The sequence below is a fragment of the Prunus avium genome, chromosome 2, assembly GCF_965620075.1.
Source record: "Prunus avium chromosome 2, drPruAviu1.hap1.1, whole genome shotgun sequence".
NCBI classification, from domain to species: domain Eukaryota; kingdom Viridiplantae; phylum Streptophyta; class Magnoliopsida; order Rosales; family Rosaceae; genus Prunus; species Prunus avium.
Genome location: NC_142285.1, coordinates 29513344 through 29526964, shown reverse-complemented (window position 1 = coordinate 29526964; position 13621 = coordinate 29513344). Strand labels below are relative to the sequence as shown.

Here is a 13621-nt window from a genome sequence, read left to right as displayed (position 1 = left end):
CTGGACACACACATTTGGCGATAATCGAGCTAATCAATGGTTTATATTCACAGTATGGTAACATAAGGCATTTTAGCAGGCTGGCGAGAACATTTTTCTATATATACACACAGCTATATATAGGGTAATGCTGTCTTGCTAGATACATGTTATGTTGCTGGATATTTGAGTCATCCAGATATATTTAAGTGATTCATACAATCCTTAATAATTATGGGAGAGAGACATCTGCCCCTCTTTTTTCTTCTTTTGTTTCATAGAAATCTGTTCATTTGCTTCTTTAACCATGGAAAATATTTTGGGAATACTTAGATCATCTACCCAGAAAAGAAAAGAAAAAAGCGTGGACAGATCAATGACCTAGTCATGAAAAAGCATAAATTGAAGAATGTTCTTTCCTTTTCTCTTCTTGTTTTGTTATGTGGAAATCTGTCCCTCTGCATCTAACTTTAATGATGGAAAATATTTTACAAAACATGCTGGGATAGATCACTGACACAGATTACATATTTAGCAGCATATTGTTTCCTGCAATTCTATGAAACATTATTTTCAGATACAGAACAAACTTAACATAGGAGTCCCAGAGCTTCTGGAACTTCACAACATTACACTTTCCTGACATGGAGAATAACACCATGCCCAGGTTCAGTAACCAGACTAAAAAGAGGGGCGTGCTGGTACGTTGGTGAGAGGGAGAAGCAGAACTTTGATAGAACTGAAGCAAGAAGCACCTTAAGTTCCGTCATAACTAAATGTTGGCCAACACAGATACGAGGACCTGTTCCGAATGGCATGTAAGCCTGCGGAGACCGACAAGCCTGAAAAGTTCCATTGGCAAATCTTTCTGGGTTGAACTCATGCGCATCGGGCCCCCATAAGTCAGGGTTGTGCTGTAAAAAGGGGATTGGTATTTGAAGGATCACACCCTTTGGAATCACAATGTTCTTGAGTGTGACAGTTTCAAAGGCCTCTCTAGTTACAAAGAATGCAGGTGGGTAAAGACGCAACACCTCCTGAATCACCATTTTCAGCTGCAGACAATTGTAAGGTGGCAATCAAATTCCTTGTGTCCATAAAATTTATAGCATTAATTTGAGGCCATTTGATCAATTCTTCATTTGTTTATGCTATGCATTTTTTCTTAATTAGTATACAAGTTTATCTTTATAAGAGATAATTTCTTATGTGACATACTACTTTCATGCTTCGAAGCATATCTCCGTCTAGAGGTTTATCCCCGCAGATTTCGAGCACCTCAGCGCGAGCACGAGCTTGCCAATATGGATGTGCAGCTAGTAACATCAAGCTCCATGATGCTGCAATGGCGGTGGTCTCATGGCCAGCAAAGAATATAGTCTTGCAGTTATCGACAATGAACTTCTTCTGCGATAAGCCTTTGGAATCCCCAGCACCGGCAAGAAGCATTTGGAATAAATCTTCCTCACCTGAAGCTTCAATACGTTGTTTTACCAGCTTTAATATCATTGACTCAGCTTCCTTCTCTAATCTCCATGTTTCTCTGTTGTCTTTTGTAGGCAGCAATCTGTCACCATGGTGCAAGAGCAGACATTCATATCAGATGTATGTTTGTATGCTAAGGCTACAAATTTCAGATATCAATTTATTTGACAGAAATAATTTGAAGTGAAACCACTTATGAGCAAAAAAATTATACTGTTACACTAATTGGCATCCAAAATCTTAGAAATAAAATGCCTTGAAGATCTTTTTGTAATATCACACCTCAAACCCGGAAGCGACATGATTCCCTTTGTCAAAACTTTTTGCAGAGCCCTAAGTTTATTGAAGATTTCTTCGACTTGATCATATCTGTTATTAAAACAAGCTCTTGAAATTATATCTGCAGCTAAGTTTCTCAAATACTTATCAACTTTAATTTCTGCAATTCCTCCCTTGCTGTCGATTTCATCTTCCCAACTTCTTAGCATTGAGGTTGTAGAGTCCACTATTAGGTCCACCATGCCCTTAGAAAAGAGTTGAACAAATGATTTATAAATGAATTGAAAGCATGCCGAGTTAGTGTCTTAATGCTCTATTTTATTAGAATGTGAGCATCTAGACCAAAACTAATTAGTTGAGAGTGGAGATGTCCGAAATCATTTAAGCTATTACACAAAGCTTTAATTTCTGGACGTGGGATTCGCATTATCAACAAATTTAGCTCATTGGAGTTATTTTCAAAACAGGTCAATGCACAATATGTCTAAGATATTATGTTGTTACCATCAATATATGGTGCACATTGAAACAAGAATTTACCTAATGAAGAACAAAACATACCTTAACCTTGTCAAGATATAGCTCGGGAGCAATAATTCCCCTTTGATGGGCCCAAATTAAGCCATTCGATGATAAAAGGCCTTCGCCCAATAGTGGCCCAACAACCTTGGAAGTTAAAGAAGCCTTCCCTAAGTTTAGAGACTTGCATAGACCAATTTCCTTCACCACCTCTACATCTGTGATGCATAATTGTTGTACGTGTGCACTTGCATACATAAATATTTGCCCTGCAACCAATACCTCTTAAATCAAAATGTTTGAACACACCCCCCCCCCCCTCCCCCCAAAAAAAAGGAAATTGGGAGCTCAAATTGAATTTGTTTTTAGGCTTTTTATCACAAATGGTCCTTGACGTTTATGAAATTATCACGAATGGTCCTTGAGGTTTTTTTGTGACACTAATAGTCCTTAACGTTTGGACTTTTTATCACAAATGGTCCCTGCCATCAAAAATTCTGTTAAGTGTATAATGTGGAAGATAAGTAGAGCCCACATGTCCAATCACATTGTGACATTTGGATTAAATAAATAAATAAATATTTTTTTGATGAAAATCCATTAAAAAAACCATTTAGCCTCTCTCTCTCTCTCTCTCTCTCTCTCTACTCTTCAAGTTTTTCAATCCCGAAGACCAAGTTCAAGCTTAAGTTCATCATCCTCTTCAAATAGACAAAGACCAAGAAAAGCCTGGGATGAATTGTAGAGAAATTGAAGCAAATGAGAAGAAAATGGATCAGGAGAAAACAAACCGTGCATATAGAGAAGAGATTGAAGGCCTTAAAGGCCGTCTATCAGTTTCACAGAAGAAATTTTCTGAAGCAGAGAAGAAAGCTAATGCACCCAAAGAACTAAGAGAGAGAGATGATGTGATACTCAAACTAGAGGAGGACAATCAGAAGGTTCAAGATTAGCTAAAATGGAAGAAGGAGCAGTTCAGACATCTAGAAGAAGCACATGACAAGCTCCGAGAACAGTTTCTTATTCTCTCAGCGACCCACATAGAGAGAGAGAGAGAGAGAGAGAGAGAGAGAGAGAGAGGCTAAATGGTTTTTTAATGGATTTTCATCAAAAAAATATTTATTTATTTATTTAATCCACATGTCACGATGTGATTGGACATGTGGGCTCCACTTATCTTCCACATCATACACTTAACATAATTTTTTACGGCAGGGACCATTTGTGATAAAAAGTCCAAACGTTAAGGATTATTAGTGTCACAAAAAAACCTCAAGGACCATTCGTGATAATTTCGTAAACGTCAAGGACCATTTAATACGAAGGATATGAATGAAGCATACATGTCACTGAAAGGATTGGTTTGGTTTGATTATTCTACTATTTTGAGCTTGAATCGAACTAATCGGAACTGTGATGTTACACCAGTTCGGTGTGCAGTTAGAGACTCGAATCAAACCGGACCACATCTAGCCCCGAGCAATCCAATTAATTATGTTATATGTGCATGAGAGTGAACCTACCATATTCATTTCGCCACTGCTCTATGTAGGGGAAGATTTTTGAATGCCATTCATGATCAATGGAAGCTACATCACCATCATGATGGAGTTTTGTTGGATCAGCAGTCTTTGTTGCTGTTGACTGGCCCTTGCTTTGCAGCCTCTTTATTGCAGGGAGGTTCCCTAAGAGAAACGAAGGAGGAGGCCCTCTAATTCCTTGCTTCCCAAGCTTTGATCTTAGCCCTCTAGGCCTCAATAACACAAGTTCACAAAGATATAAAAACAAGACCAAAAACCCACCCAACAGTACTGACAACATGACCTTTGCTGCTGCTGCTGCCTCAGCTTCCATTTTTCTCCTAATTCCTCTGCTTCTCTTGCTTTCTGTCTATTCTTTTTTAGTATCCAATTTATAGCAAAAACTCAAAAATATGTGACTATTATTGAATTTTTTGCTAAATCGTTGGAGTGCACCATCAAAGTCGGCCCTTTGTTTCTTATGGTTCCCTGGACCATGTCAACTCTTAAGCATACATCACTGCAAATTTGCAAAAACTATCGATACGCCGGAATTTCAAAAACTAACTTTCAGCCTATTAGTATTCTATTCTTAATGTTGGCAGATGTTTCAAGTTCGAATGCTGCCTCTTTGTTGATAAAAGTTACACAAACTAAAAAACATCTGAATTTTGTTATCAGTAATTTAAGTATTCAATCAAATGATTGGGAATGTCAACTTAGCTAAGCTGTAGAACTATCATATTGACATTAATAGTTTATCAGAAAGCATGTTAGCACATTCAGTTGGCTTGATTCTCGAACCAAATTTGTAAACAAGATTTTATTTACTGATCATGGCAATGTGATGATGAATAAGATCAGAGAGACCAAGAAAACATATCTTGCATTCACTTTCATGTAGTTTTTCTTATTCCTAGTTCATGTGAGAAAATGCTTGGAAGAAAATAATGATGCATCGCACAAGGCTCAAAGAACTCAAATCGGAGCTTGAGACCAAGCAAAAAACATGACACCAATATTGTAGAAAAGAAAAAAATTACTTCAATCCGATGCTGATCTGGTATCGTTTCAGTAGTGAAACTATAACTAAACATTTGCAGTCGTTGTACCAGAGATCATTGACATTTAGATGAAGCAAGCAAGAAGAGTTCACAAGGATTAAGTTACACAATTTTGAGATTATTATTGTTTCCACAAATAGACAGTTTGTGAATTGCTGTTACCCATGAATATTAAAAACTCAAAACTGTGCTACTATACATTATTAGATTTCGTTAGTTGCTGAAGTGTAAAACATCAAAGAGTCGAAGTCAAACCTTGTTTGTTTGTTGTTCCTGTTTTGCGCGGCGAAAGCGGATTGCACTGGATGGTGGATATGAAACTTATGAAACAACAAAAGCAAGATATGAAATACATAAATCCAAAAGACACAAGGATATCCGTGTGTAGCTCAAGTCCAGTTCGAAGACAGCGAGAAATTCCACTAGTATCCTGAAAGAGATTACAACCAAAGGGAATTAACCCTCTCACCTATTCTAGGAATGACAGAGTTTAACTCTCACAGCTCAAATCCCAAGTACACCCAAAGTCACTCACCAAATACAATAGAGCCAAGAAAAAATCTCAGATTCTTGCTCACAAATAGAAAGAACCAAACAAGAGCAATTACAAGAAAATCCTCCCTGTTTCTCCTCTCTCTGGTGCGACAACAAAGAGAGCAGCAGTTCTCAGCACTATGGTGCACACAGCACCTCCAAATGGTGAGGCACAATGCCGACTACCAAATTGATGCCCTCTCACTCACTTTCATTGCTCTAGGTGCGCACGGCACCTCAAGTGGTATTCATATATTATACACCAGCTCCACCACTCTCTGTCTTGTCCCACAGTGTAGTCAAAAGCCAAAAGAAAGAGCCATATAGAATGGCTGGTAGCAGCCCCCCAAATATTCAAAGCTTTCCCACATGATTTGTGGCACCACTTCCCTTTGTCTCTTGCTTCATCATCACAAATAGAAAGAACCAAACAAGAGCAATTACAAGGAAATCCTCTCTGTTTCTCTTCTCTCCCCCGCGCACAACAGTTCCATGTCAACTCTTCTATGTTGGAAGTCGTTTTGTATGGCGACAAGTGCACAGGGTTTTGTATGTGTTAGTCTTTGTCTACCCAAAACTAAGCTGTACATAATACGTTTGGTATTTTGTTCATGAGTTTCCAGAGCAAAAATTACCAACTTATCTTAATCTTTCAAAAAAGATAAAAAAAGAAAAAACAAGATAAAATCTCAAAAGAACATTTGTGCCTTACAATTTTTCCTTAGATTTCACCAAAACTTGTTCAAAGTCTGGAATTTTGAAGTTGGTTATATTGTGTAGCATGTAGATCTTTTCCACGGATCTCATCTTCATGTCAAGAAAATAAATGAAATGCAGACAAAGAGTAATCGTTGTAGCCAAATTTGATGGTTGAATTTGCATGTATATTGGTCCAGATACTTAATCCAGCCCAAAATGAAGAACAAGACAAATACATCAAAACTTTCTTTTGTTTTCCTGACCCGTAGAAGTCTTTTCCTCTGCCTTTTAGTGACGGTGGAACGTATTTTGCGAATAATGCTTCGATCATCTAGCCAAAAAAATGCGCTTGGATAATTTGTTAACAGCATAGTATATGACACATTATTTGCAGATACAAAAGCAATTTAACATACCGAGCACTCGAGTTTCTGAAACAAACATATCAAGAAGTAACTCTCAAGAATACCATGTTGAGGTACAGTAGCCAAGCTAAAAGCAGGGGAGTTCTGGTATGCTGGTGACAAGGAGAAGCAAAACTCCGACAGAATCATAGCAAGAATCACCTTAAGCTCTGTCATATCTAAGTGTTGTCCAACACAGATTATGAGGGGCATATAAGCCTGCGGGGACTGGCATGCCTTTTCCGTTGACAAATCTTTCCGGCTTAGAGTTATGCAGGGTTTCTGGGGTAAATAGGGGGTTGGTATTTGAAGGATCACACCCTTTGGAAGCACAATGTTTTTGTATGTGATGGTCACGAAGGCCTCTCTTGCTACAAAGAATGCTGGCGGATAAAGACATAATAATACGTCCTGAATCACCATTTTTAAGTGCAGACACAGATGCAATGCAAGGTAGTAATCCAACTTCTACTGCGTGTGTCTTTGGAATGAAATTCTCATATTATTGAGCCAGATCTGGACTCCAAATTTCTCTCCGCTCTCTTTGGCTGTTTGCATTTTGTACTTGGTTAACGCATATTTTATAAGTGGGCAAGTGTACTTGAATAAATCTCATATAGGAACATTGGTACAAAGATTCCCAATTCTTCATCTGAGATTTGAAATCTCATATTCTATAATTTGAAATTTCAGATGAATATGAGATTTCAAATTCCAGAAGAAGTATTGAGAATCTTTGTCCCAAAAAATGCAAACATCGAAGAAACAATAAGCAAGCTAACATATTATTCATATAAAAATAAAATAATACCATTTACAATAGGTGTTGCTCTTTTCGTTTACACACTACCTACTTTTATAGATCTTTGTGAAGACTTGTAACAATTTGTGAGTGTATAAGGGTCTTCTCTGCTTGTACCATGAGAAAAAATTAAATTAAGGCGTGCGCTATGTGCAGGAAAGTGTTATTTATATTCTCCATTTATGTGCTAAGTGCGCAAGGAAGTGCATATCATTCCTGTGATGAAACATATTAGTTCTGTCCACAATATATTTTGTCACACGAATAGTATGCACCACACAGCACACTAATGGAGAGTGCAAATAGCACCTCCTTGCACATAGCAATACGAATAGTATGCAGAGACTTTAATCAAACTCTCTCATGGTACAAAGAGAACCTTATATGATATGTGATGTTCAATTCCCAGCAACAGTGGGCGGTTAAATTCGCACCAATGTCACATGATGTGTGTGTGTATTTTTTTATCAAGATGCCGGAATGATTGCCTGAGGATGTCGTGGATAATAGGGAGGGAGACCAGAATTTGTTGGTTGGTGCAGTTTGGTAAAATGCATGGTTATGTGTATGGTTGAGTAATCAGTTTTTATTCCAGCACAGAATGAAAAAGGCAATATATACAATGGTGAACTACGAGATATCCACCCTATGGAGGCATTTGCCCCATTGTGGGTCAAGGACTTCTTCCGCTTCTAGAACTAGAACAACAGCAGCAAGCCAAACTCCAAGTTTTATCCTGTGACAGAGAAGGGAACGATGATCAATGACCGAGTGTGTTATTTTTGCTTGTCTTTTATGATCAACTTTTGGCATATAATAGGTACCAAGTATATTATCCCAAATCACAAAGAAGCGTTGAGAGAAGTTATACTTGGTTACATGAAGCTAATGGTGAATAGCTTGGTAAGCACTATTATTTTTGAAACATGCATGTTCTTACCATGCTATTCACCATCAGCTTCATGAAACCAAGTATAACTTCTCTCAGCCCTTCTTTGTGATTTGGAATAAAATACTTGGCACCTATTATGTACCGGAAGTTAATCATAAAAGTGAGGACACGCAGTCATTGATCATCGTCCCACCCCCGCTCATCCACTGCTTTGATAGTTACTCAATAACTCCATCTTAGCCCTTTATCCAATTGGAAAAGCATCGACTTACTTTCACATTTAACTTTTTTGATAATTTTTGTTGATGAGTCCCCAAGAACCATCGGATATCTTCGCTTTTGAGGGTCCTTCCCAATAAAAAAATTAATTGGCACTGATTTGAGGGTCTAATTTTGTGAATTTATGCTTAATTTTGAGTTTTAAGGCTTTAATTTGTATTTGTATCGGCTTTGTGAGTTGGGTTTTTGAAAATTTGTAGTGTTTGTTTCAAAAGTTCATATTTTTTTTATAGTTTGTTTGTGGTGGTAATCTGGTTTTAGTTTGCAATCACATAATTAAAGCTACATTGTGGAGTTAAGAGGTTACTTTTGGTGGAAATTGGATAGAGTTGCCGATGAAGAGGTGGCTGTTGTTGAGAGTATTTGTCCCACATTGAAATGTTAAGGGACCTAGCCTGGGTTTATAAGGATTTGGGCTACTCCCCCCATTGCCAATTGGTTTTGGGGTGGAGCCTCAACTTCCTTCAGCTGTGTCATTGCTCTTAGAACTGTAGAGACTTAATCAACTTGAAAGTGCAACGATACCCATGATTAGTTTCGGAAAGAAACCATTGAGGATGTTCCATAAAATTTTGCCAGATATTGATTCCTTTTGTAAACTTTTTCAGGTCTAGAAGAATATAATTCGGACAAGAGTAAATGTCAGGAACATTTTGATATTTACAAAGAATGCAAGAAAAAGGAGGTATTGGTGCTTTCAATCACTTAATTGCTCTGTATTTGTTATTGTACTTTATTGATAGTAATGAAAGACTGGACATCCCATTTGAACGCATGAACTTTTAATAAATTGGTGGTTTCCATTATCCTTGTGAGGTCCTTCCCAATAAGAAATATATTAATTGGTTCGTTATATAGTTTCAAGAGTTGTGTGCAACTTAACCTTCATCTGCTTACACAATGAAGTCCCAGGGGTAGTCCAAAAATTACAGCTGTATAATTATTGTTTGTTGCATGGATTGAGTACAAAGTCTTTCAGTGGCATCTCATTTCCAAGGTCCCTTTTCTCTTGAAATTGCTTTGGGGATCTTCCCCTCGTATCATAAGGCGCAAAAGTTACTTTTGAGCTCATCAGGGCTGGCGTTAGATTTATAGAGTGCTATACTTGATACCGAAACAAATGATAGAACTGGCTCAATTGTTTATGCCAGAGAAGTTCAGAATTTTCTTCGCATATTGTGCCATCAGTGAAAGAATGATGACTGTTTTGGATTGTCTGCAAACAATGTTAGACTTTGTTTCCATTCCAAGTCTGAAATGTTGATGATATGTTGTGTAGCATTTATATATTTTCCAGGATCTCATCTTCATTGCAAATTTACAAGAAAAGAAATGAAAAACAGCCTGAACATTTGAGCCAAATATAATCTGATTGGTGAATTTGCATGTATATTCTTTCACCTACTCAATCTACGTTATTTTGAGTAGCTGACCTGTGTATATGGAGCATGTTCTCTTGTCATAGTTATGCTGCCATACTGTAAATCTGGACACACATTTGGCGATAATCGAGCTAATCACAGTATGGTAACATAAGGCATTTTAGCAGGCTGGCAAGAAAACATTTTTCTATATACACACACACAGCTATATATAGGGTAATGTTGTCTTGCTAGATACATGTTATGTTACTGGATATTTGATATTTGAGTCATCCAGATATATTTAAGTGATTAATACAAACCTTAATAATTATGGGAGAGAGACATCTGCCCCTATTTTTTCTTCTTTTGTTCCATAGAAATCTGTTCCTTTGCTTCTTTAACCATGGAAATCATGTTGGGAATGCTTAGATCATCTACCCAGAAAATAAAATAAAAACTTGGATAGATCAATGATCTAGTCATGAAAAAGCATAAATTAAAGAATGTTCTTCCCTTTTCTCTTCTTGTTTTGTTAAGTGGAAATTGGTTCCTCTGCATCTAACTTTAATGATGGAAAATGTTTTACAAAACATGCTGGGATAGATCAATGACAGATTACATATTTAGCAGCATATTGTTTCCTGCAATTCTATGAAACATTATTTGCAGATACAGAACAAATTTAACTTAGGAGCCCCAGAGCTTCTGAAACTTCACAACATTACACTTTCCTGACATGGAGAATAACACCATGCCCAGGTTCAGTAACCAAACTAAAAAGAGGGGCGTGCTGGTACTCTGGTGAGAGGGAGAAGCAGAACTTTGATAGAACTGAAGCAAGAAGAACCTTAAGTTCTGTCATAACTAAATGTGGGCCAACACAGATACGAGGACCTGTTCCGAATGGCATGTAAGCCTGCGGAGACCGGCAAGCCTGAAAAGTTCCATTGGCAAATCTTTCCGGGTTGAACTCATGCGCATCTGGCCCCCATATGTCAGGGTTGTGCTGTAAAAAGGGGATTGGTATTTGAAGGATCTCACCCTTTGGAATCACAATGTTCTTGAGTGTGACAGTTTCAAAGGCCTCTCTAGTTACAAAGAATGCAGGCGGGTAAAGACGCAACACCTCCTGATTCACCATTTTCAGCTGCAGACAATACAAGTATTAAACGTGAAAATGCTAAATTATTTATACGGGTAATAACTCTGGAAAAGTAAAAATTCAAAAGGGGACAATAGAGACTCGGGTAATGGGCTAATAGTAATGGATAATACTCTAAATTACTGTTATTGATATAAAAAAAGGGGAAAAATAATTATAAAAAAAATCTCAGTATCTATGTAAAGCGTCTAGCCACACGGCTATACTATTTATAAATAAATAAATAAAAATATAAATAAATATAAAACAATCCCAGTAGAACCGCACGGCTACACTCTTTTTAAAAAAAGAATTCCGAGTATAGCCGCCCGGCTATACTAGTTATTTTAAAAAAATGAGACACCCCCCCCCGCGGGGTCAAAAACAGTATAACACAGCGGCTATATATTTTTTTTTGAAGACCCATTACGGTTTTTAAAATAAAAAAACTGGAGAATAGCCGCGTGGCTATATTATTTATGTCCTAGCCCCCCGCGCCCAACTAGCGGTTGGGGACGTGTCAAAAATGGCATAGCCGACCGACTATACCATTTTTTAAATAATAAAACCGTGTATAGCCGCGCGGCTATGCCCGTTAAGTATAAAAAAAAAAAAAAAAAAAAGTTAAAAACCACCCCAGTAAAGTGCCCAACGAGCAATTGGGACGTGTCAAAAACAGTATAGTTGCACGGCTATACTATTTTTTATATAATAAAAAACCGTCGTATAGCCACAGGGCGATACTATTTATTTATTTCTTTAAAAAAGGACCCTTCTAGTTGCATTAGTTTATACTTTATAAATACTAGCTTTTCCGTTCATGCAAGATGCTTTTTTGGTTTTAAATTTAAATTTATTGTAAGTACCAAAAAAAATAATCATTAAATTTTAAGCTAATAACTTTAGCTAGCCCACCCGTTGAAAAATTTCTGGTTCCGCCCTTGCAAAAGGGGATAATAGAGACTCGGGTAATGGGCTAATAGTAATGGATAATACTCTAAATTACTCTTATTGATATAAAAAAAAGGGGAAAAATAATTATAAAAAAAATCTCAGTATTTATGTAAAGCGTCTAGCCACACGGCTATACTATTTATAAATAAATAAATAAAATATATATATATATATATATATATACCATCCCAGTAGAACCGCACGGCTATACTCTTTAAAAAAAAGAATTCCGGGTATAGCCGCCCGGCTATACGAGTTATTTAAAAAAAACGAGACACCCCCCGGCGTAAAAAACAGTATAACAGAGCGGCTATACTTTTTTTTTTTTTTTAAAAGACCCAGTAAAGCCAGTTGGCTTTACGGTTTTTAAAATTAAAAAACTGGAGAATAGCCGCGTGGCTATATTATTTATGTCCTAGCCCCAGCGCCCAACTAGTGGTTGGGGACGTGTCAAAAATGGCATAGCCAACCGACTATACTTTTTTTTAATAGGGTTAATCGCAGCAATGATCCCTCAACTATACCCGTAGTTACACTTTGGTCCATCAATTCAATTATTAGTTGCCGAGGTCACTCAATTAGGTGCTTTGTTGCACCAGTAGTCCTTCCGTCAAGTCTGTTAAATTTTCTGTCAAAAGTGAGGGTAAATTCGGAAATTCATCCACAAGAATCAAATAATAAATAATCAAAAACCCAAATTCATCAATTAAACCCAAATAATGGTATAGCCGCGCGGCTATACTATTTATGAAAAATGAAAGAGGCCCGCCTAGCGTCTAGCACCCGCTTCAATTCCCCATACTCGCATAACTCCTTGCCATCAACCCTCCGCCATTGTTGTACTTCCAAACCCAAATCACCTACCTCCCAAGCACCCCCTCATCCCAGCCACCACACCGTATCTCCAAACCTTCTCCGCCCCATGCCTAGCCACAAACCCATCCTCATTGTAACTCTCTGTCTCTCAGCTCCCTAGCATAGACGACGGCGAATACAAACAAAATTGAAACTTGTAAACTGTACGATTCTTACATGGTGGAAAGCGAGGTCGGAGATGGAGAGAGGGTGAGCAGGTAGGCGAAGCCACTCGGGGTTGCTGTGGGGGTGATGGCTGGGTTCGTCGTCGTCGGAGAGTGGGTATGGTGGTCCGATTGCGTGGGTTGTATGCTTGTCTCTAAATTCAATTCCAAATGGTGTGAATTCGAATTCAAAAGTTTGGGGGGGGGGGGGGCAGAAAAGGGGAGGGGAGAAGAAAACTGCGGGGGAGTAGGGGAGGATGGGTTTGGATCTGTGATGGAGGAGGGGGGTTGGGTGTGGGTTCTGGGTTCGTTTGGGGGTTGGAGCTTGCAGGTTCTGGTTATGGAGGAATTGGGGGAGAAGAGGGGAGAAGAAAACGGCGGGGGAGTAGGGGGAGGATGGGTTTGGATCTGTGATGGGGGAGGGGGGCTGGGTCTATGGGTTTGGATCTGTGCTTGTTGAGATGGAATCTGACGGTGGAGAATTTGTCAGGTGTCGGGAGTGAAACAAACCCCCAAATTGAAAACTGCAGATTGAGCACAACACAAAAACTGCAGACCAGCCCTTGAACGACTGAGCTGGGTCTGAAGGCTTGGAGGCGGCTAAGGTGGGGGAGATTGGAGCTGAAGAAGGCTAACTGAAAAGTCAGATTTGCCCCTCACGAATCTATGAGATTCTCACAGATGCTT

The 13621-nt window shown here is 38.3% G+C and overlaps 1 protein-coding gene and 1 pseudogene across 3 annotated transcripts; both read right to left on the bottom strand.

The window, feature by feature from the left end:
• Positions 1-453: 453 nt before the first annotated feature.
• On the bottom strand, positions 454-5952 carry LOC110764162 (cytochrome P450 714C2-like). Of its 3 annotated transcripts, XM_088249181.1 has the most exons (7): positions 5382-5952; positions 5102-5276; positions 3786-4302; positions 2305-2531; positions 1747-1988; positions 1198-1546; positions 454-1034 (listed from the first exon to the last, which is right to left on the bottom strand). In XM_088249181.1, the coding sequence occupies exons 3-7, from the start codon at positions 4114-4116 to the stop codon at positions 609-611; spliced, it is 1575 nt and encodes a 524-aa protein (XP_088105307.1). In that variant the 5' UTR covers positions 4117-4302; positions 5102-5276; positions 5382-5952; the 3' UTR covers positions 454-608. The 3 variants fall into 3 exon arrangements, with proteins under 3 accessions (XP_088105307.1, XP_088105306.1, XP_021822769.2); XM_088249180.1 differs by having other exon boundaries at positions 5102-5952; XM_021967077.2 differs by having other exon boundaries at positions 3786-4271; positions 5102-5952.
• A 4589-nt stretch (positions 5953-10541) lies between these two features.
• LOC148296805 (cytochrome P450 714A1 pseudogene) lies at positions 10542-10961 on the bottom strand (annotated as a pseudogene).
• Positions 10962-13621: the final 2660 nt, after the last annotated feature.

Excerpts from the sequence above, each read along its gene's own strand:
- LOC110764162 (XM_088249180.1), bottom strand. The coding sequence starts at position 4,116 with ATGGAAGCTGAGGCAGCAGCAGCAGCAAAGGTCATGTTGTCAGTACTG. Across the intron at positions 2,532-3,785 it reads GCAGTGGCGAAATGAATATG|GGCAAATATTTATGTATGCA; the intron begins GTAGGTTCACTC and ends TATTGGTTGCAG. Across the intron at positions 1,547-1,746 it reads ATGTCGCTTCCGGGTTTGAG|ATTGCTGCCTACAAAAGACA; the intron begins GTGTGATATTAC and ends CCATGGTGACAG.